The 24,738-nt window shown below is 43.8% G+C and overlaps 1 protein-coding gene across 1 annotated transcript in view; it reads left to right on the top strand.

Annotated features, from left to right (window-relative positions):
- The window catches only part of LOC309549493 (uncharacterized protein), a gene marked incomplete at its 5' end in the record, with an annotated part of 245,888 nt that overhangs the window by 21,397 nt on the left and 199,753 nt on the right, over positions 1-24,738 (top strand). The window contains 2 exons of the mRNA XM_082249823.1: positions 15,125-15,292; positions 19,431-19,525. Coding sequence (XP_082105949.1) covers positions 15,125-15,292; positions 19,431-19,525 — 263 coding nt within the window. The remainder of the gene's footprint in view (positions 1-15,124; positions 15,293-19,430; positions 19,526-24,738) is intronic.

Here is a 24,738-nt window from a genome sequence, read left to right on the forward strand (position 1 = left end):
ATTAGTCTGCTTTGATTTACCACCAAAGAGTATTCCCTTTACTTTACCTTTCATATATTCTCTGTTAGTGTCACAAATAACATCTTGTAGAACTATGTACATGTCAGTCTAATATATGGTGGTCCACAGATGTTTAGCTGTCGGAGGGTCTACCCCCCTCCCCCCAACTGGACACAGTGTGTACCCATTTGGGGTGTTCAGGGGGGTTGGGGGTGGCCCTATTAGAGAACAGCCATCAGCGACCCCATCTTATAAGTATTAATGCTATTCGTATATTTGGATTGCTCAATGCTGTAATGGCTTATCTTCATGGGCACGAAGTTAGATTGCATAACTGCACCTATGTACTACTGGCCATAATATCAATGTTTTATGAGTTTGCTTTTCTCTGTTATTATTATGATTTCCTTTCCCTGTTTGTTACTATTTGAAATAATCTTAAAAAAAACTATTTAACAAGAAGATAGAGAGGAAGTTCTGGAAAACAGGAAAGAGGTGGGCATCCTATAGTTAGATAAGCCAGCACAGACTATACTGCAGCTGACCACTCTTAAGCAAGATGCCACCCTTCCCTCATAAATCTATCATGCATCAAGTGATTGTATAAAAGTACTGCATAGAACTCCTTGAACGTTTAATTTATACAGATACTGATAATGAAGGGCTGAAATATGTCCTGTTTATATATCAGCAGGATCTGGAAAACCAGCTTAAAGTGAATAGCATGCTGCATTTCTTTGGTTATGTGTCTGGTACCAAATATGTCCAAATGGTTCATCCTGACTACAGTTCAGGTTTGGTCACCAGTTCTCAGGAAAGATGTTGAATTAGAAAGAGTTCAGTGAAAGGCAAGAAAATTAATAAGGGGATTGACCTTAGCTATGAGTATCAATTACAAAGTACCATGTACAAATATACACTGCTAAAAAAAAAAATAAAGGAACAATTTGAAAACACATCAGATCTCAATGGGGAAAATATCATGCTGGATATCTATACTGATATGGACTGGGTAATATGTTAGGAACAAAAGGATGCCACATCGTTTGATGGAAATGAAAATTATCAACTTAGAGAGAGCTGAATTCAAAGACACCCCAAAAATCAAAGTGAAAAAATTATGCAGCAGGCTAGTCCATTTTGCTGTAATTTCATTGCAGAAAATCAAAATGGTACTCAGTAGTTTTTGACCCCTACATGCTTGTATGCATGCCTGACAACGTCGGGCCATGCTCCTAATGAGACGATGGATGGTGTCCTGGGGTATTTCATCCCAGATCTGGACCAAGGCATCACTAAGCTCTTAAACAGACTGGGGTGCAACCTGGCGGTGTCAGATGGACAGAAACATAATGTCCCAGAGGTGTTCTATTGGATTTTGGTCAGGCGAGGGTGGGAGCCATTCAATCATATCAATTCCTTCATCCTCCAGGAACTGGCTGCATACTCTTGCCAAATGAGGCCTGGCATTGTCGTGCACCAGGAGGAATCCATGACCCACTGCACCAGCGTAGGGTCTGACAATGGGTCCAAGGATTTCATCCCGATACCTAATGGCAGTCAGGGTGCCATTGTCTAGCCTGTAGAGGTCTGTGCATCCCTCCATGGATATGTGTCTCCAGACCATCACTGATCCATCACCAAACCGGTCATGCTGATTGATGATACAGACAGAATAACGTTCTCCACAGCTTCCACAGACCCTTTCATGTCTGTCACGAATGCTCAGGGTGGATCTGCTGTCATCTGTGAAAAGCACAGGGCGGCAGTGGCAGACCTGCCAATTCTGGTGTTCAATGGCATTGACAATCGAGCTCCACGTTGCCAGGCAGTGAGCACAGGGCCCACTATAGGACTTTGGACCTTCAGGCCACTCTCATGAAGTCTGTTTTTGATTGTTTGGTCAGAGACATTCACACCAGTGGCCTGCTGGAGGTCATTTTGGAGGGCTCTGGCAGTGCTCATCCTGTTTCTCCTTGCACAAAGGAGCAGATATACTGCTGCTGATGGGTTAAAGACCTTCTACGGCTTTGTCCAGCTCTCTTAGAGTAACTGACTGTCTCCCGGAATCTCCTCCATGCTCTTGAGACTGTACTGGGAGACACAGCAACCCTTCTGGCAATGGCACGTATTGATGTTCCATCCTGGAGGAGTTGGACTGCCTGTGCAACCTCTATAGGGTCCAGGTATTGCCTCATGCTACCAGTATTGACACTGACCCTAGCCAAATGCAAAACTAAAGAAAAACAGTCTGAGAAGATGAGTAGGGAAAAAATTTTCAGTCGCCTTCACCTGTAAAACCATTCCTGTTTTGGAGGTTGTCTCATTGTTGCCCATCTAGTGCACCTGTTGTTAATTTCATGTACATAAAAGCAGCTGAAACTGATTACCAACCCCCTCTGCTACCTAACTGACCAGATCAATATCCCAGGAGTTTAATTGACTTGATGCTATACTCTGATTAAAAAGTGCTCCTTTTTATTTTTTTGAGCAGTGTATTAACCACTTTAAGACCGGAAGATTTTGCTGCTTAATGACCAGGCCCTATTTTGCGATTCGGCACTGCGTTACTTTAATGGACAGTTGCGTAATTGTGCAATGCTGTACCCAAACTAATCTGACATCCTTTTGGTTCCCACAAATAGAGCTTTCTTTTGGTTGTATTTGATCACCTGTGCGATTTTTATTTTTTGCGCTATAAACAAAAAAAGAGCGACAATTTTGAAAAAAAAAATATTTTTCACATTCTGCTATATAACATTCCCCCAAAAAAATTTAAAAATCAAAAATTTTTAACATTTTAGGCCAATTTGTTTTCTGCTACATATTTTTGGTAAAAAAAAAAAAAAATTGCAATAGGTGTATTTTGATTGGTTTACTATCTACAGGAAAGATTTATGTCATTTTTATTATTTTTTATTTTACTAGTAATGGCGGCGGTCTGCGATTTTTTTTTTTAGCGGGACTGCAACATTGTGGCAGACAGATCAGACCCCTAACTGACATTTTTGACACTTTTGGGGGTACCAGTGACTACAGTAATCAGTGCTAAAAATATGCACTGTTACTGTAATAATGACACTGGCACGGAAGGGGTTAACCCTGTGGGTGATCAAGGGGTTAAATGTAAGCCTAGGGGAGTGATTCTAACTGTTGGGGGGGGGGGTTGGGCTTTTGAAATGATCATAGAGACATGCGATCCCATATAGCAGGATCGCATGTTCTCTGTGATCATGTCAGTGAGAAGGACGGACGGCTGTGTTTACATCAGCCGTCTGTCCTTCTCTGTCAGTGGGGGGAGATCGCTGGTGTCAGACGGCCATCGGAGCCGCCTGACACCCACACTGGCTCCCCTGCTGATGATCGGGGGCAGCGGTGCGCACTCGCCCCCTAGTGGCCTCCCAGGCAGATGACGCCTATTTACGTGATTTTGCCTGGGAAAGCCACACTGCCGACGTAAAAAGGCAGTGCAGCGACGGGAAGTGGTTAAAGGTGACTCAAGTAATTGAGATAACCTGTTTACTGTAAGGTCCCTGAAGAGGGCACATAGCCACAGTTTGATGTTAGAAGAACATAGGTTAAACCTTAGATTGATAAAGGGTTCATTACTGATTGGAGCAAAAAAAATAAAATAAATAAACTCCCTCCTCCTTGAAATAGTACTAGCTCAGAGTGTTGACAATGTTAAAAAAATCTTTTAAGAGGAGCGTGGCTTGGCGCTGGACAGTGATGGCCGCTTAATACCTCAGCTCTCTCCCGCTGAAGTCTAGCTATTAGAATATCAGAGGACAACTACTCTCAAACATGTAGAAAATTTCATGAAACCGTCCCCATTCTCGGTCTCGCTCTCCCAGACATTCTAATTCTCAGGATAACCAAATTATTCCGGAGCTTAATAGAGCTCAAGAGAGAAAACTACCTGTGGCCTCACAAGTATTAACTCACGATGCGCATCCCTCTCTCCCCCTTGGTACCTCAGACTATGCCTTGACTCCTTTTTCAGAAGCAGGGACTCTGAACGACCAACCTGTCAGTGTAGGAGTCTTAAGAGCAGTGGCTTCTGACATTAAGGATACCCTGGCTGCAGCAATTGCTGACTTAAAGCATAATATTCAAACTATGTGCCTTCGGATGGATGAACTTGAAGAAACTACCTCCCGCCATAAGGCTGACATTCTCCTCACAAAAATAACAGCATCAGCACACTCCACTCAAATGAGAGAGATGCAGAGACACCTCGAGGATTTAGATAACAGGGGCCGCAGACACAATTTAAGAGTCAGAGGTATACCAGAAAGTGTTGAACAAAGCCAGCTTTTACAAACCACAAGCAATATATTTAATGATATTCTGAGAAGACCCCCTGACTCCGCTATTGATTTTGAGAGACTTCACAGAGCGCTCAGGACCTAAGGGCAAGGAGACTGACCCTCCGAGAGATGTGGTCTGTTGCTTTGTTAGCTTTAAAATGAAGGAAGATATATTGAGAAGAGCCCGCGACAGAAGATAAATTACATTGCAAGGATTTGAAGTAAAAATATTTCAAGATCTCTCACCAATTACTCTCCAAAAGAGGAGAGACCTCAGACCCCTATTGGAGCTGCTGCATTCCAGAACCATCATATACAGATGGAAATTTCCGTTCTGTCCATTTGCATCCCATCAAGGTCGGTCAGCCTCTTTGCGCACACCTGCTGATCTCCGGTCCTTCTGTGATTCTCTCAATCTCCCGATGTTTGAACTCCCTGACTGGGAAAACCCACATAATTCACCTACCATGCACCGCTCCATTTCAATGGACACTATCCCGGAGCGTGAAGACCATCAACTAAGAAGACGGAGATCTCCTTCACCAAGGTCTACTCATTCCCTGTCTCCCCATCTGCATAGAACATACAGCCCCACGGCCCCTCCAGTTAATCGGAGACCTCGCTACTAGATACTCAATAACAAGCATTACATTGGTAAAGGCTGCCCTTTCTTCTGCAGCTAGAATCTATTATGTGTAAGGTTTTTTTGTTTTTTTTAAACTTAAATCTCTCCGCTGTCCCCTGCACCTCCGGCTTTAATATACCAGTCCCCGAAAGAAATTGTGAAACAACATCAAAATTATCCCCTGAAGTGTTTATCCTTACTGATATATACCTGATTGCAATTGTAACAGACTGCGGTAAGCATTTCTCATAATAATTCTGCCCCTAGTAACTATTTGTTCCTCCTGAATATACCTTTTTTTTTTTTTTTTTTTTTTTTTTACATTAAAGTTTTTTATTGAGTATTCAGGTAATACAAAACATAATAACATACAGCATGAGAAAGGTGCAGTGTCACATGGACATGGACATCAAATTGCATTATTATACAAGATGGTACATTCAATAAACTGAGATACTGCAAGCATGAAGTAAGTCAGTTGACATGACAGTGGTCTTCAGGAGGGAGAACGGAGAAGAAGGAGGGGAACAAGAGGGGAGGGGGGGGGAGCTATGAGGGGAGGATAGTGGAAGGGAGAGTGTATCAGGGGTGGGAGGGAATGTGGGAAGAAATGATAGTGGGTGGAAGGTAAAGAGGGGAGGGGGAGGGGGGAGAAGCAGGGAGGAAAGGAAGGGAGGGAGGGGAAAGGTAAGGGGAAGAGGAGGGGGAGAGGGGAGGGGGAGGGAGAAGGGTAAGAGGAAGAAGGAAGGGAGGAGGGTAGGGAGGTGAAGAGGAAGGGGGGGGGCAGGGGGGGAGGGGATGAGGGGAGGAGGAGAGAAAAGGGGAAGAGGAGGGAAAGTGAGGGGGGGGAGGAATAGGGGGGAGATAGGAGGTAGGGGAGGGAGAGGGAGGGGGACTGGGAGAGGGAGGGGGAAGGAGGGTGAGGGGGAGGGGAGGAAGAGGGAGGAAGAGTGGGAGGAGGGGGGTAGGGGGGGGGATGGGGGAAGGACGAGTGAGAAAAGGGGAGGGAGGAGGAAGAAGGGTGAGAACAGCCCCGAGTGTGGGGAATAGGAGAGGAATGGGAGGAACATTGCAATAATGTTAGTGGGAGTGGGAAACACGTCAATAGCCATATACAGTATTACCAAAAAATGGGTGGTAGGCAAGTGGGAAATAAAGGTATAACAACTAAACAACATAACAACAACTGGTCAGCTGATTGGTCAATAAATCAATTTCATAATATTCAGTATTAGATTTTACCCTTGAGCCAAGAGGACCATGCTTTATCGAACCCAACACCGCGGCCCGCCTTATGGGCGAGCAGGTGCTCATAAGCGAAATTGGTTTTAACCATACCAATAACTTCCTATGCATTGGGCACAACATTAGATTTCCATTGCTTAGCCACTAGGCCACGAGCAGCCAAAAGGATATGGGTAACTATGGAGCTGCTTTCGGCGGAGAACTTTTCGATCCCTATATTCAATATCGCCAGTGCTGGAGAGGAGTGGGTCGGCACCCCGGAAATATCCGAGATTATAGAAAAGATTGTGTTCCAGAAGCTAGTAAGATGTCTGCAAGTTTAAAAGACATGCATGAGATGGGCCACCTCGCCACATCCCCTCCAGCATAAAGGCGAGTGATCAGGTACAAACTTGGATAGTCTGTAGGGTGTAAGGTACCAGCGCAAATTGATCTTCTGGGATAGTTCCCAGTGGTTGGTGCAGGAGGAGGTCTGTCTAATGGAGCGGAAGGCTGTTTTCCACTGCTCAGTTGTGAATGACTCCCCCAGATCCACCTCCCATTTCGTGAAGGGAGCAGTTGTGCTAAAATCCATTTTGGCTTGAAATAGATTGTAGAATAGGGACGTTCCTTTAGCCGAGCGCAAATTACCCAGCAGGAACAGCCAACCCCTCGAGGGCAGGTGGATATGTGGGGATGCCAAGGAGCGGAGGAGATGCGCCTCCTGTAAGTACCTATAGTGTTCCGAGGGCCGGGAGTGCAAATTCTGTCTGCAGATCCTAGAAAGGTTTAAGGATATCTCCTGACAGCATATGGTCGACAGTATTAATGCCCCTGCCTATCCACACTCTAAAGGACGAGTGGGGTATAGCCAGCTCCAACACCCCCAGAGGCACGGGAACCCGCGCCTTCAGGGGGGCCGGGAGCTCCTGCTTCACGAACGCCCTCCCTGACCGAGATAGGCAGTCCCTCCAGTGGCATAGGGTGCCATATATCTGCCAAGAGCACCGTCCGCAAACATCCGCCTCCATGTCGCTCCATACCGTGTGGGACCCCGGAGCCACCCAATGCTTCAGCTGGGCCAGATGAGAGGCAAGGAGATAGTCCCCGATGTCAGTCATTCCCATCCCCCCCCCCCCCCCGCGGACCAGTGCTTGATAAGAAAGGAGTGGGCGCTCCTAGGTCTCTTCCCCCTCCACACCAACCCCCTAAGTGCCCTTTGCAGGGAAACAAGAGTACCACGTGAAACTGGGACCACTAAGGACTGAAAAATGTAGAGAATTTGGGGCAAGAGAACCATCTTGAACGAGGCAAGGCGGCCAGACCATGTGAGTTCTGTTTTCACAATTCGCTGACATTCCTGTGAAATTTTGGTGAGCAAAGGGGGGTAATTGGTTGCAGCTAGCTGGTCCACTTTAGGGGTCAGCAGGATACCCAGATAAGGTATATAATCCCTTTTCCAGGTGTAGGGGTACATCTGCTGCAATTTGCAAGAGAGCGGCTGGGGAAGACCCAGGGGAAGGATCAAGGACTTAGTAAAATTTACCTTGTAATAAGAGACCAGGCTGAACCGCTGCAACAGCGAGTGTGTGGCTGTCAGTGACTCCTCAGGGTCCGTCATGAAGATAATGACGTCATTGGCAAATAGGTTGATGACGTGGGAGCCCGAGGATGTCACAAGGCCTTTGATGTGGGGAGAGGATCTAACTGCTGCCGCCAATGGTTCGATAAGCAGATTAAAGATAGAGGGGGATAGTGGGCAGCCCTGCCTCGTTCCGTTAGTTATATCAAATGCCTTTGATAACATGTTAGAGGTGTAAACCTTCGCTGACAGGTTGGAATATAACGCCAATATTGCGCTCAATATGGGTCCCCGAAAACCAAACCGCTGCAGCACCGCAGTCATATATGTCCAGTGAACTCGGTCGAATGCCTTCTCCGCGTCCAACGAGAGTAGCAGTCCTATGACCCTTCTGGTCGCATCCGAGGTCTGGCGCCCTCGTACAAACCCGGATTGGTCCGGATTGATAAGATCAGGCAATATAGGATGAAGTATAAGGGCTAAAACCTTGGCATACAACTTTGCATCAGTATTTGACAAAGAGATCGGTCTAAAGTTAGGAGGGGACACCGGCTCCTTCCCTGGCTTAGGTAGCGTAACCACATGTGCCTGAAGGATTTCCCTAGGTAGAGAGGCAGAGGACACAGCAGCCGCATACATCGAGGCTAAATGTGGGCTGAGAATTTGTGCAAATCTCTTATAATACAAATTAGGTAGGCCATCGGGCCCAGGGGATTTGCCAGAGGGGAGCGTATGTATAGCCCGTTCTACCTCAGCTTGTGTTATTGGGGCATTCAAGACTCTCAGTTGGGAAGGGGCAAGTGCAGGTAGGTCAATAGAAGCTAAGAAATCAGAGATAAACTGGTCGGTCGGCTGGGGGGTGGACGGGTCATCTTTTAAATTATACAAAGATTCGTAATAGCTAGCAAATGTGTCTGCTATATCCTGGGGGTTTATAATTTTAGCCTTGGTCACAGGATCCAGGAGAAAAGCTATCCTGTTCTTGACCCGCCTAGCTTGTTGGCCAGCAGTCTCCCGGCCTTGTTGCCCGCTGAATAGTGGGAAAGCTTAAGGGCCCTAAAATATTTGTCCTGTTGTGCTATTAAGAGATTTTGCAAGTCAGATCTGAGTTGGGTCAATTTATGGGACAAAGTAGGGTTCGGGGAGGCCTTATTGATAGGTTCCAGCCTGTGAATCTCAGCCAAGAGTCGATCCAGCTGCCGCGTCCTCTGCCTTTTGAGCCGTGCACACAGTTTGATAAAAATCCCACGAATAAAGGCCTAATGGGCACACCAGACTACAGTTGGGTCAGAGACTGAGCCCACATTGTGGGAGAAGTATTCCACAAGATGCCGCTCCAGGTGAGAGGCGTATTGAGGGGAGTCCAGGACCTGAGTGTTTGCTCTCCAAAGATACGCCATGCCTGGAGAGCGAGCCTCCTGTATCGATATGGACACAGGGGGGTGGTCTGACCAAGTAATGTTGTGAATGGTAGAGTTCCTAGTCATTTGCAACAGGTGCTTGTCAACCAGTATCATGTCAATTCGAGAGTACATATTGTATCTTGAGGAGTGGAAAGAGTAGTCTCGTTCCCCCGGGTGATGGCATCTCCAAACATCAAACATCTCCACCTCGTGCAGCAGGGATTGGAGAGCAGGAGGGCGACGTTTAGGTGAGGAGGAGATGTCCAAGGAGGGGTCTGCTGTCATATTAAAGTCCCCACACACAACCGCAGAGCCAGGTCTGTCCAGCAAGCGGAACATTTTCCTCCAAAAGCGTGGTTGGTGCGAGTTGGGGGCGTATGCGGACAGGATCTCCTGAATATACCTTCATTGCACCTAATGATTGCTTGCTTCTGAAAGCCCAGTCAATTCATCAGTATAAAATACAGACAAGCTAGATACCATTTAGGCTTGCCATACATGTTCAATTTTCTGTTAGATTTACCACAAACCACATAATAGGAGGTCAAAGCTAAACAACACTTTAACTTGTATCCAATTAGGCAGGCCTTTGTACTACATAGTTGAAGGTGAATTTCAAGAAAATTGTACAGAGAGTTGTAGGAAGGTTGTATCATGTATGGCCAGCTTTATTTTGTTATTTCGATAACAAGGATATTATGCTGGGATGATGAGGGATGGAGGTATCAGCATTTGTTATCAGTTATTATTACGTTGCATTTCACTGATATGCCCTCCCTTTCTGCACGTTTTTGTTCCCACACTACAGTATGCAAGAAGATACTAGTAGCTTTGTCAAGAATACCCTAATACCTTATCTCACAACACATGCCGATCCATTCAGATTGTTTGTTTTCATGATCTAGTTTTAACCAGGTTAAGGCATGAATCTTCTTTCCAAAAATCTCATCTCCTTGTGAAGATTGGATTCCCTCTATCCCTCACCTATCAACCCTTCAGTCAGATAGGGAGAAAAAATAATAAATAAAAATGTTATATATGTTCACGGATGTGCGGGGACATAGGGAGAAAAAGGGGAGAAAGGGACAAAAGGAAAATAAAGAAAAAAAAAGGGTAAAACTGTAGCTTGTTCTTTACATATATTGGATCTATGTCTCTACAAATGTTTTATGAATCTATTAAATTATATGTTGAAATAAGTTTTCTTTTTGGTGAATTACTACTGTTACCATAGATACTGAGATCTGTTCTGTTTAGCTTACAACCCCTCCACTCATACCTTTCATTTTATAGCTATTGTTCTCTACAAACTATACCCAGGTAGACTTTAAAAGGATTGGAGTACTCTTTTTTTTTTTTTCTCTCACTGCTCAGTCCTTCGACCTCTCACCTCAGCGGGATTTCTCTGATCTACCGCTGAGCTGACCTATACTGATACACATTATTCAATGACAGTTTGATGAAATTTCACCTGTTCCTCCGGTTTTGAAATTTAATTACTATTTTCTAACCTTAAACTACAGAGCTTCATACATTGAAAGTAAAGGGTTTTTTTTATTTTTTTTATTATTATTTTTAGGGCCTTTCTCGTAAGGTCCGTATTTTTTGTCTGCTGTAATCTTCTTAACTGCAGTAATGTCTACAAGAATGTTTTCGCAGTCCACTTACAATCTCAAAATACTTGAAATCCCTTAATATTAAAGGACTTAACGTCCTGGAAAAAAGTACACACACTCTATCTCTGGCATGCAAACTTAAGGCTGATATATTATTTCTACAGGAAACACATTTCCGTTCTGACATGATCCCCAAACTATCGAATAATTTCTACCCACCTTTTTTCATGCAACCAATAATTTGGCCAAAACGAAAGGGGTCTCTATCCTCCTGTCAAAAAACACACATTGGCAATATGTAGATTCCCAAGTTGATACAGAGGGTCGATATATATTCCTTAAAGGTCAGATAAAAGGACGTATGTTCACCCTAGCTAATATCTATAGCCCCAATAAATCACAAGTGAGCTTCTTTAGGGAAGTTTCACAACTTTTAACGGTTTTCCAACAAGGAATCACTATTCTTGGGGGAGATTTTAATCTAGCGCTAGATCCCACATTGGACACCTCATCTGGTTACTCTTCCTTGCCTTATAGAGCAATCTCACAAATTAGAAAGTCCTTACAATCTCTTCAACTACATGACTCTTGGCGTACTTTAAACCCAACTGAGAAATATTTTACCTATTTTTCACCACCACACAACCTATATACTAGGATTGATTACATTTTCTTATCACAAAGAGACCTTCCCTACATTCATATGACGACTATTGAACCTATGACTATTTCAGACCACCCAATTACCTTATCCCTTTCCTTCCCTGATTTAGATACACCTACAAAAATTTGGCGTTTAGACTCCTCCCTACTGACCAATGAACATGACATAAATCACATTAAACTCCATATACAGGAATACTTCGCAATCAATGACACCCCAGACACATCAGCAATTTCCCAATGGGAAGCTCATAAATGCACAATTAGGGGCCTATTTTTGAAGCTGAAAGCAGATAGAAACAAATCCCAACAACAAGAAATGTCTAACCTCATAAATAAAATTCAATCCCTGGAATCCTTAAAAAAAAACAAACCAGAGTGTCTCAAACCTATAAATATCTCACTGAAGTGAGAACTTCCTTACGCAACCTTTTAGACATTAAATATAAGCGCAAGATGATGTTATCTCATAAACTTTTTTTACGAGCAGAGTAACAAATGAGGGAGGTTCTTAGCTAGATGCATTCAAAATAAACGACTCAACTCCACAATTCACTGTATAAAAGATTCCAGGGGTAAGGCTCATGTTAAAACCCAAGACATAGCTGCTCAATTCCAAAAATACTATTCAGATCTTTACAATCTACATCCTGACATTAAACCTTCTAATACAAGCCCCAAGCGTACACAACTTATTCGCTCCTTCCTTGACCAACACTGTCTTAAACAACTTTCCCATACGACACAACTTGAAACTTGAAAGCCCATTGACTGAACTCGAATTGCAACAAGCGGTGAAACAACTTAAAACAGGGAAGAGTCCGGGCCCGGATAGATTTACAACATTCTATTATAAAACCTTCCTACCATTCCTGTGTTCCCCTTTCTTAAAATCATTCAACACCCTTTTCATTCCCTCCCTCACATCCACATAGATTATTGGATGCTCATATTGTTGTGATCCCAAAGGAAGGGAAGGATTCCACTGATGTCTCAAATTACAGACCAATCTCCCTCTTGAATGTTGATAATAAAATGTTTGCCAAGATTTTTAGCGAATCGTATCCAACCATTTCTGACTACTCTAATCTCGAAAGACCAAGTAGGCTTTGTCCCAGGCAGGGAGGCTCGTGACAATACTATCAAAGCCATAAATCTTCACTACTGGTTGACCTCCAATAAGGTTCCAGGGTTTTTCCTGTCACTCGACGCGGAGAAGGCGTTTGACAGGTTGGCCTGGGATTGCAACATCTGGGTTTGAGTCAACGAATGCTCTAATTTATAATGTCACTATACAATACACCCTCGGCAAGAGTGAGAGTTAGCGGCCACCTGTCAGACGCCTTCTCTATAAGCAACGGGACAAGACAGGGTTGCCCCCTCTTCCCGATACTATTCGTACTTACTCTGGAACCTATGCTGAATTGTATTAGGTCCAAACAAAAACATCAAAGGAATCACTGTAAATGATATCCTCCTCTTCCTCCAACAACCACTGATTTCGATTCCTAACCTACTCAAAAATTTCGAACTCTTTAATAAACTTTCCTTTCTTAAAATTAATTTTAGGAAATCCCTGGCTTTGAACATATCTCTTCCCCAATCAGTGGTATCCCAAAGTCAGGCCAATTTTCCTTTCAAATGGGAACCCCACGTAATCCAATATCTTGGTATATCTCTCCCAACTAAACTGACAGATCTATTTGATGCGAACTTCCCTCCCATCTCAAAATCCATTTCTGAAGATCTCCAAAAATGGAATGGTTGTTTCTTCTCTTGGTTTGGAAGAGCGGCCCTGTTGAAAATGAACGTCTTCCCACGTATCTTATATCTCCTTCAAGCAATACCAATTGCTATTCCAAACGCTTTTTTCAAGAATCTAAAAGATCATTGCATTAAATTTTTGTGGAACCAAAAAAGGCCTAGAATTAGTTATGATCAACTAATTAAACCCAAACATAAAGGGGGGATTGGGGTCCCAGATATACAACGCTATTACTGGGCATGCCATCTCAATAGACTTGTGGATTGGAATGTACATGGTGACTTGAAAGATTGGATCACCCTGGAATCAACCTTTAGCCTTCTGGAACTCAGATCCGTTTCATGGATCCTACCCAAACATATACCGAAAATATTAAAAGAGCACCCATTAATGGGACCAACCCTAAAAACGTTTCGTCACATATGCTCCAAAATCTTTACCACCTGAGTTTTATCAACATCTGAACCGTTGGTTACAAAGTATTAATCGAGATAATCAAATCTCTCATCCCCTATCTAGCTTTGAATCCCTGTGTACAGCTAAATTACCCCAAAGACATGTGATATCTACCATTCACACCCTGTTTTTCGAGAAATCCTCTCCCAAATCTAACAGGGCCTGCAATTCTTGGGAACATAAATTGGGTGTACAACTGACAGAACAGGATTGGGAAAAAATCTTTACCATCACTCACAAAGGTTCAAGTAATGTCACGACACAAGAAAATAAATATAAAATTGCAACCCGATGGTACAGGACTCCCCATATTACCCATCATTATAACTCTTCATCATCAGACATATGTTGGCGCTGCTCCCTAGAAAAAGGTACAATGCTCCACATATGGTGGGAATGTGCTCGCATACAGCCATTTTGGGTACAAATACACCCGATCATCTTATCCATATCCACCTATCCTATTGATTTTAATCCAGCACAATTTTTACTTCAACACTCCAATATTCCTCTAGCGCAATATCGAAAGTCTCTTCCTTTCCATCTACTCAATGCGGCCAAACTCTGTATTCCTTCTCTATGGAAGTCTGATCGCACACCCTCTAGATCAGATTGTTTAAAGAGAGTAAACAAAATTGCAGAAATGGAGGAACTTATACATATTGAGAAAGATGTTCCAACCACATTTTATGAAATCTGGGCAGGCTGGATACATTTCCAAACTACCACACAATATTCAGATCTTCTGACTAGACCTTCCTCTTAAAAAACTTGATTCATAATTGTGATAAATGCCACACTACTCCTATGTGCATCCCATGTAACGTGTTTTATTCTTAACCACCACAAAAAAATTGGAACCTCCCCTCCCTAAACAAGGGATGTGAGGGGAGATTTCCAACACATATAACCCTATCATTTAGCCCTTTACTCTTGCTTTCATTACTCCCCCCCCTTCTTTATACCCCCTAATAAAATGACCTCAGGTTTTTAACATAGAGGGGATCAACTCCCTTTGGTTTTTAATTTTGTTTCCATTCCCCTATCACAAACATTTTATCAACATACAAGTTTACACAAACTTACAAAAACGGGCCCTGATCATCCACAATCAATGTGTTCTGCTACCCTCTTTGTTGATATGAAGATGACGATCTATGTGGATCTATCTATATTGTTAAACACTGCTCTCTTGATAACACATGTCATTTGACTGCTTTCTCTTTACTATACGTTTGCTTTCCTTAAAAATGTACTAATAGCCATTGTATGAATTTTTTATGCTTGTATAACTTTTTGTTTTTATTCAATAAATCTTTATGGAAAAAAAAAAATCTTTTAAGTGTCTTCCTCAGCAAGCACAACATACAGGGCTATGGGTACCATTAGTGAAAAAAAAAATCACACAATTATACACACACACGTTTCAACTTTATAAACCATATAAATATGTAACGGTTCAATATACATTGTTTTGCAGAAATTGACTATAAGATTTATGAACTGGAATGCAAGTTTCAAAATTCTTTACGTCAATACCAGAATTCAGCAGAACCAGATACAATCCCTTATGACTTAGAGAACATCATGCATTTGCTGCAAGAATTGAAAGGAGGAAGAATTAAGATCGCTGTGTTGTCACACAACGGTGAGTATTTTTCTGATGTTAAAAATAATAGAAATTAGACAAAACATGCTAGGGATAATTACTAAGCAGTGAATTAACTCCACCACTTCGTTATCTTCTATGATATTGTGCTTGTTAAAATGATTGCTCATTTAGCACTCTTTTCATGTGAATATTTATTCAAGAAAGGACAGGTCTGTGCAGGATCCGGGTGAAGGGTCCAGCACCAAAGCCGTGCTTTCAAATGATGAAGAGGGGAAGGGAAAAATAAAGAGAGAAAGAAAAAGAGAAAACAAAGAGAGAAAAAAAAAGAAGGGAGGGAGAAGAAGAAGGGCAAAAAAAGGGAAGGGAAGAAAAAGAGGGGGAAGCAAAGGGGGGAGAGAAAGAGGAGAAAAAGAGGAAAAAAGGGAAGGAGACAGGAAGAAAACACAATAGAGGAATAAAGGTAGAAAAAACAGGGTGGGTAGGAGAGGGGGGCTGAGGAAAAAAGGGGGAGAAAAGGGAGAAGGTGGAGAAAAAGGAATGAGGGCTGATGGGATTTTTACGGTACTGTAATTAAAGATGAATAAACATCATATATAAAAATGTATAAATTTATTCTTTAGATTAAAAACATAACAAAAATAAAACAACACATGGACAAAAAATGAAAAAACATGTATAAAGCAGTATATCAGGAGTAAACAGATGTGTTCTAATAGGCAAAAACAATATATATAAACTGGTGATTTACACCAAAAGCACCGGGTAATGACTTTAAAAGTAAATAAATTTGCCTTAGAAATCCTGAATATAACGTATTGGCTGCTCAAAAGTTGCCTAGGGGCTGTTGACTGGTCTGTAGAGGATTTTTTTCTCTCAATACTGGACAACATACACTGGTAGTATATGTGTAGTATATGTGCGCTGGGGTAAGCTCTAAGTATGGCGTCCTCTCCAACCTAAAGAGGTATCTCAACACCCTACAATTCGAGGGACATCAGCGTTGGTACATCTGTCGAGTAGACAGCAGGAAGAGGTAGCTTACTAAGAGGTGATTCCCCCTATTTTTCCTTTCCCCCGATGGCTCACTAAGGAACGTCATGTGTTGTATCAGACAGCGTCAACCCCGGCTATGAATATGTGAATATTTATGTAAAGATCTTTTTGATCTAAAGAGTCATATGATCGATGAATACCATCATAATTGGTGGATTAAATAATTATCCTAAAAAATATGTGTAGCGTGCTTCTCTAGTTAGGCTGCTAGGCTAGATTTCGTTTTTGGCTGCACTGTAATCAGTGGGAGCAGAAATTGATTGTTTTATCTTGGTCAACGTTTCCAGTCTAAGTGTTTGTTTGATTTCTCCCATCTGGAAAATGCTTCTGGAAAAAGCTTCCAGAATATAAGGCCTGGAGTGCCAGTTCACACCAGTGCGATGCCAGACAACGCATGTGATTCGCACCGCATTGCTGTGCAGATCACATGCTATGTCTGTGCTATGCGATTTCAGCCATACAAAATGTATGGCTGAAATCTCATCGCATTCACACCAAAATGGTGCAGGACCCTTTATTTGGTCTGCACTGGAATCGGATCGCATGGGTGTTCACACCCATGCGATCTGATTCCTGCATTATTTTACAGTTCGCACTGTGATCTGCGAACCGAGCTGGGGTGTCATTACCTTTACATTGACACCCCCAGCGATTCGCAGATCTCAGTGTGAACCACTGTGCAATTCTGGTGCAATGCGAGAACTGGCACTGATTCACTGGGTTTCCTGCATCGCACCAGTGTGAACCGGGGCTGAGAGTGAAAAGATCAGCATGAATATTTATCAAGTTCCAGGAAATCCCTGGAAAGGGGCATCCAGAAGGTGGCTGGGGAGGTGATGAACATTCCAGTTATCATGGGGAATGTTACACCTGGGAGATAGCTAGTAAGGCAAGAATTGCAGTCTGGGCCTCAGCAGGAGCTGGGCTGAGGGCCCGGGGAAGATTGCTAAAATATTTTTGCTGGAGGGGAATATCCTGAAGTCCTGGTCTGGAGAAGGATCTTTTGTCTCCCTCACTGAGGACACTGGGTGGCAGACAGCTTTTGGGACATTATGTGATGTCAGGAGGGGGCAGTGCCACCGGGTGATGTAACTGGGTGTCCCCACCCCTTGCCTATGAAAGAGCTGTCAAAGCTGAAGAGCGGCATACGGTGGCATGCCTCAGAAGAGGTGAAGCGTTTTCAATTTTTTGGGTCAGGGGGCGTCATGATTGACGATGAGTTTACATTTTTTTTTTTTCTTTTTAATAAAGGACTTGTCAAAAACTGTGTTCTGTGGTTTTTCCTTTTTTACATATTTTTGGTGAATGGGTAGGGGTACGATGTAAAATGGGGGCTTCCGGATTTCGATAAGCCCCCCACCCGCAGACCCCCACAACCACAGCCCAGGGTTGTCGAGAAGAGGGTCTTGTCCCCATCAACATGGGGACAAGGTGCTTTGGGGGGCTCTTCCCTTTCCTTGCCTGCCAGGCTGCATGCTTGGATAAGGGTCTGGTATGGATTTTGGAGGGGACTCCATGCTTTTTTTTTGTTTAATTTTGGCGTGGAGTTCCCCTTAAAATCAGTACCAGACTCAAAGGGCCTGGTATGGATTTTGGGGAGGATCCCATGCCGTTTTTTATTTTTTACATTTCGGTGTGGAGTTCCCCTTAAAATCTATACCAGACCCAAAGGGCCAGGTAAAGATTTTGGGCAGGGGGCCCCATACAATTTTTTATTTTGTCATAGGGTTCCCCTTAACCACTTAAATACAAGGCACTTTCACCCCTTTCTGCCTAGACCAATTTTCAGCTTTCAGTGCTCATTGGTGTCTATGGGAAATATTGGACCGCTTGGCATGGCACTGCTCCCCATCTTAAACATTGGAATCTATGGGAAATATTGGTCAGCTTGATTTGAAACTGCTCCCTGTCTTTAACATTGTCGTCTATGGGAAATCTTGGTCAGCTTGACATGGCACTGCTCACGAACTAGCAGCGGGAGGGGACCCCGGACTATGACATATCCATGCATATTAAAAATGGAGTATGCCTGTATACTACACTGGCTGCACTAAACTGACTGAACACACTATGCACTAACCATGTGCCTAATCTCTATTGTAACACACTATACACGGCTGCCGTGTAAGCAGCAGCCTTATATAGTGTGGGGCGTGGACTTAACCCCTGAGCCATGATTGGCTAAAGGCACCCTGCCTTTGGCCAATCATGGCTCTGACAGGACATTGTGCTGTGATTGGCCAAAGCATACAGGTCAATTGCATGCTTTGGCCAATCATTAGCAATCAATGCACTGCAACTGCGCAGTGCATTATGGGGGCACTCATCAGCAGGCGAACTTCCCGCCGAGTGCCCCATTTGTTTGTGCGTTCAGCGAACACACGAACAGCTGATGTTCATGTCGAACTTACGTTCGACGGGAACATAGAGCCCATCCCTAATTTTGATCATTGATACACATTGATCACTTTTGCACTTGATGTTTTTGGGATTTATATCTACATTCTCACATTCTTCAGCAATATTTGTGTATTTTTGCGTACATTGCATATGAAATATCAGTTGCTTTATATTCTGCAATTTTATTATCTATCCACACTTGTTTATTATTAGCACATGCACTTTTTTGTCTGTCACTTGTGCACTTGAGGTTATATATTATCTGATATTATCTGGTATCTGACAGCGCAGCCCCACCATTTTATGTTATTAAAAGTTGGACTATGATGATTTATGCTGGCACATGGGACTGAACCTTCTTTGGATTAGACTATTGGACTTTCATTTTAACACAATGCACCATGAATAAAATGTGTTGTGCAAAAACATAATAGATTAGAGTAGCCTTGCGCTGTTATAAGTTATTAAAATATGATGTAGCTGCCATAAAAAAGATATGAATTTTAGTAGGATTATTATACTATATACAGTAACAGTATGTTGTAACCTAGGCTAGTTCATATTAAATACACTATATTATGTATTTTATTTAGAATATATATAATATGTATTATATTATTATATTTTATATTATGTTCTATACCAAAAGTCCTCATGAATGGAAAAGTTTATAATTTATGAACAGTATTTAATACTTATCCTTCAATCCCCCTAATAAAAGCTATCGGGAAAAGTTTTCTTCTAAATCTGCTACTACTGCTGACAGCTGAGATGAACAAGAAATCTGGAGAAGAAACAACAAAAAAAATGCCCGAGGTAAGTGTACTGAATAAAAGTACATTTATATCACACCTAACTATTTTTTTTACAAATCTTTTTTTACAGTTTCGTTTTTCATAGAGGAGTCTAGATCAGGCCTTCGCTGGACTTCATCCCCCAGGCAGCTGTATCAGGAAATCCCCTCTAATAGTGATCAAATCCCCTATAATAGTGATCAGTTGCTGACTGCAATCAGTCGCAATAGATCATTATAGAAGTGATCTATTGCTGCAGGGGTATATACAAGAAGTATAGAAAAAGTGGGTACTAATCGCACTAAGCTCCTAAAATAGTAAGCAGCAACTTAAAGTGTGACAAACACGTAATAAAAATAATGTAAAGGTAAGCTGCGCTAAGCAGTAGAAAGTGTCACCATAGTAACAGTGAAAATTATGTGAAAAATTGTACCAAATATATGAAATTGTTAACAACAGAGAGTCATGAAGCATACACCTATTGTATATAAATGTGCTCCCAAAAGTTGATTTCAGAAGTCCAAATCGTAAATTTCATAAGAAAAAAGTCTGTGTAAAGTCCTTACATCCTGCTAAAGCTGTTCAACAGGAATTTTCGTGATTGGACATTTGTTGGGGATTTCTGTTGGAGATATTCTGGCATTGGATCCACTGCATAACAAGATCCTGATGCCTGGCATTTGGCTCCTTATTATTTACTTCTGGTAAGCAGCTGTGGTGTCGGTGGCGGTCTTCCTTCTGATTGTTGTCTGGTTGGATTTAGGTGGTCACACTCCTGGCCACTCCTAAGGATACACTAATATCTGCACTTATTTATGTGTATCTGGTAAGCAGATCGTGCATATGGGGGATGGTCACCATTTCCTTTCAACACTTTTTTGGCTTAACACACTGTATGCCTGGCAAGCAGTCTGCATTGTTGGTGGAGGCTTTTCTCTGACAGCACCCTTTCTCCTAGTGGACTGCGCCTAGGGTTATACTCATTGTTGGTACAATAGCAATATATGCAGTATTACGCTATGGGATCTGTCATTTTATTTTTCATGCACTTGGTTCGAGTTTGCTGAGTCTTCCATGTCTCCAGAGGAGTATTCTTGTATGAGATGGTCCTGCTTTGGATTCGGAGGAATTTACTCTTGAATTGGGCACTAGATTTGCTACACTCTGGTAAGAAGTTTGTACATCTAGTGGCCTTCTTCCAGATACAAAAGTGATTCATCATTTCTCACATAAGGATTTTTTTCACATAAGGACTTTACACAGACTTTTTTATTATGAAATTTACGATTTGGACTTCTGAAATCAACTTTTGGGAGCACATTTATATACAATAAGTGTATGCTTCATGACTCTCTGTTGTTAACAATTTCATATATTTGGTACAATTTTTCACATAATTTTCACTGTTAATATGGTGATACTTTCTACTGCTTAGCGCAGCTTACCTTTACATTATACAAGAAGTATGATTAGAAAAGCAGTAGAATATACCTCCTATGTACAGTGTGACGGTGTTCACCGTCACTGGGAGTGAAAGACAGATAATGAATGGTTTGAATTGCTTCAGATGGGACAGTAATATTTGTCAGCAATATCTTCATATAGAAATATGAAGATTTAATCCCACTTTACACTGGGAGACTTAGACTGTTGTAGACCATTGCCATGAAGTCTGTGACTCCTAAATAATGTGTGTATTACATGTCCCTCAATTTCAGACAGGTTTTCCCTATTGTTTGTGCATTTAGATCATGTGTATTGCATGTACTGGAGTTTAGGAGACAGACAGACTGATACTGGGGTCTCTTCCTATTGTCTATCTATTGAGCTGGGATGTGGATTGTGCCTGTCCCATTGTTAAATGTTAATGACCTCACATTGTTCTGTCCAGATGGCTAGATAATTAGTTTAGGTTAATTCTGTTCCTGTATACACTTTCATCGGCATATGATACTGTAATCAGGCCGAGGGGAGGGATTGTGTACACTGTATGGGAGTGACTGAGTGTAAAACTCTGTTTTTATTGGATTGTGAATTTCAGGGCCTGTTCCCAACACACCTGAGCGGCAACCTTGTGGGGGGAAAACTGTATAAAAGAGCAGCTGTACCATTAAAGTTTGAGTTCTATTTCACCCTCAATCGAGAGTCCTGTCTCTTATTGGGGGAATCTGCTACAAGGGATTGCTATGCTCCACTCTCTGGGGAAATAGAGGTTCGCCCACTGGAACCTGGAGCTTTGTCATAGGTCCAGGGTGGGTAGGAGACGGCGAGACCCCAACCAAGCTGCACCGGTTTGTGGGGTCTTAGGTGGTTATGGTGTCTGGTGGAGTGCTTGGAGCCCTCGGGAAGCACTAGGAGCATCTGTCAATGGAGGTACCCAGTCGGGGTGCCGGTTGATCAGTTACATTGGTGGCAAGCAGGGGGATGGTGTCCTAGTGAGAGGAGAAGCAGCTCTCGGAGACACCGGTAACGTTATGGAGCGAGCTAACACCCGTGCAGCGTCCCCATAAGAGGAGGAGTTTCTTTGGAGGTTGCAGCAACACTTGGCCCAACAGGATGGGCCTGTATCAGAAGAAGGCATACTGGACTGGAGAGATGTCACTCGAAAGCAAATGTAGTATGAGGCCTTAGAGGATGTGCAGTGGAGGAAGAGAGAGAGCCTTTCCAGTGAAGAACAGCGGTTCCAGGTATACGTTGGTTACCTTTCCTAGGAGAGAAACCCCCGAATAAAGGGGTGACAAAGCTGTTGGACCTGATTTGAAAGGAGTTGTGGCTGGATGAAGATTACTGGGCACTAAAGTGGTATGTCACCCGGCGCGACCACTGGATGGCTGACAACAATATGCCTAAAGGTGAGGACTAAAGTGGCCCAGGCTTGCTGTGGGAGGCCTTTGAGGAGAGCAATGACTTTGGGTGTCCAGCAGAGTTTCGGCTCTGGGAAATCCAGGACAACAGGGAAGCCCTACTGGGTCTCCCCAGAGCGGATGACCTGGGGTCAGACCTGATTCATCTGGTCAGAATGGAGTGGGAACTGGAGCAGGACTACCAACGCCTGCTCTGCTCCATTCCGCCCCAATCTACCCTACAAGCAGAGCTGGAATGCTGGGTGGCAAATTCAGGCCCACAACACTTTAGTTGGAGAGACATTATAGACTAGTACTGAGAAGACCCACCGATGGCAGGTGGAGATGGGACCGAGGTCTCTACCGGCCCTACAGGGGGGGTGGGCAGCCGGCCCAGATCCCCAGCTACAGCAGGAGTTACTGGGAATTGAGACAGTCGGTTCTACTCTCCAGCGGCAGACAGTCACAGGGAGCCGAAGGTGTCGTCCTTCCTCCCCAGGGGCAGCATGTGTTACAGGGAGCTGAAGGTGTCGTCCTTCCTCCACAGCGGCATTGTACCTTCCATGGAGGGGAGACAACTAATCCTTCTCCCCAACCACAGGGAGACAACATCCCTGACCCCAATGGTGCAGATGGGACCGCGGTCTCTGCACCAGACCTAATGGGATGCTGGATGGCCAGTCTAGATCCCCAACCTACCCTGCAGAAATACCAGGAGGAGGAGGTAGGCGATCCCTCCTCTCTACAGCAGACCCCCAACCAGGTCCTGGGGGTAGTATTCGCCGACCCCAACCCAGCAGAAGTGCTGGCAACAGGGCAGAGTGCTATCAACCTCTGCCCAGCATCCGTAAAAGCTACAGAGTTCCAGGAAGCTGGGTAAATTGGCCCCTTGCCCCAGCAACAAGCTGATTAAATAAAGCTTCTACACACAACTGAAGCGCTGGCAGCCGGACAGAGAGTCAACAACCTCTGTCCCACACCTGTGGCAGTTCCGAAGGCCCAGGGTGAGAAGGCACAGGAGGTTGCTGTCCTCCCTCCCCCAACAGTCAGTTAGCGCAGAGGAAACTGTCTTCCCTCCCCAGCCAGGATCTGTGCATCTGGGAGACAGTAATTCAAATCTCCTGCACTCAAGTGCAATAATGGGAAGGAAGAGGCAAGTTTCCAATAAAAGTGGATGGGTATGACTGAAGGTCTTGCTGCCACCTCGGGACCAAGGGTATCCGATACAAACTGAAGAAAGATAATAAAAAGAGGGACGCACCGTCCTAGTGCATTACCACTAAAAACATTTATTGAAATAGTAAAATGCATAAAATATACTCACAAAAAAAGTGTGATAATACACACATATCAACAATTCTATTAATAAGTGAAGATGTCTCAAAGGTGGCTAGACACTGCGTAATGCTGAACAGCGTACGGTGAAACGCACTGAGCTGCTGTGGCTTAGGCTGACACATTTTGAGGGCGAACCCCCTTCCTCAGAGCCAAGAAATGCTGCTCTCTGGGAGACAGTACTGGAGAAAAGTTGTCCCAACTGCCAGATGAGGGTAAGGAAGATGGAGCAGCTGACTCCCCTTCCCAGAAGCAGTTGGTGCACCAGAATGATGACACCAACCCAGCGGAAAGAGCTGGCAACAGAGCAGAGTGCAGTTGGCCTCTGCCCTCAACATACAAAAGATGGAGTTCCTGTGGTAGTGGATGGGACTGCAGTCTTCACGTTTATATCCCAGGGATGCTGGACAGTCCCTGAAGTGAGCCCCCCCACTTCAGGAGAAGGGCCAGTCCACGCTTATTCCCAGCGGCGGGTATGTGCTACGAGAGAGGCAGAGGTTGGCTGGGTGAGTAACGCTGTTTTCCAGACAAATTGTTTGGGGTACTGGGTGGGTGCAGACATTCGGAGGGCCCGTGGAACACAACCTAACTTAGAGAGAATGTTCAAAGAAAGTAGTTGTTGGGCGCTTCTGACCAAGCAAGAGGAGAGAGAGTCCACCGCTGTAAGGGGGGTGCAGGGGATGTCTCCAGATTCTTGGTATGAACTGTCCCGGATGGCTGAGTACAAGGCAGCACTGGCAGGAATAACTCAGAGGAATCCGCTGGTAGAAGTGAGAAGAGAGACAGGCGCCACTGTAGTAAGCCAAAAATATTTATTGCACAACGTTTACATAGTAACTTACACAGTAGTAAGCTCCAGTCCGTGTATCAGCATCTCCAGCCGCACGATCCGGCCGTCCACCGGCCCGGAAGTGACGTCACAGGAAGCTGGTCCGAGGAACTGGTAACACCGGAAGCCGCAGTGGAACGCAGGCTCCAGGAAATGACGCAACGCGTTTCGGAGCATGCGCACTCGGCTCCTTCCTCACGCTTGAGGAAGGAGCCGAGTGCACATGCT

The sequence above is a fragment of the Pelophylax lessonae genome (assembly GCF_965119305.1).
Source record: "Pelophylax lessonae genome assembly, chromosome: 1".
Lineage (NCBI taxonomy): Eukaryota > Metazoa > Chordata > Amphibia > Anura > Ranidae > Pelophylax > Pelophylax lessonae.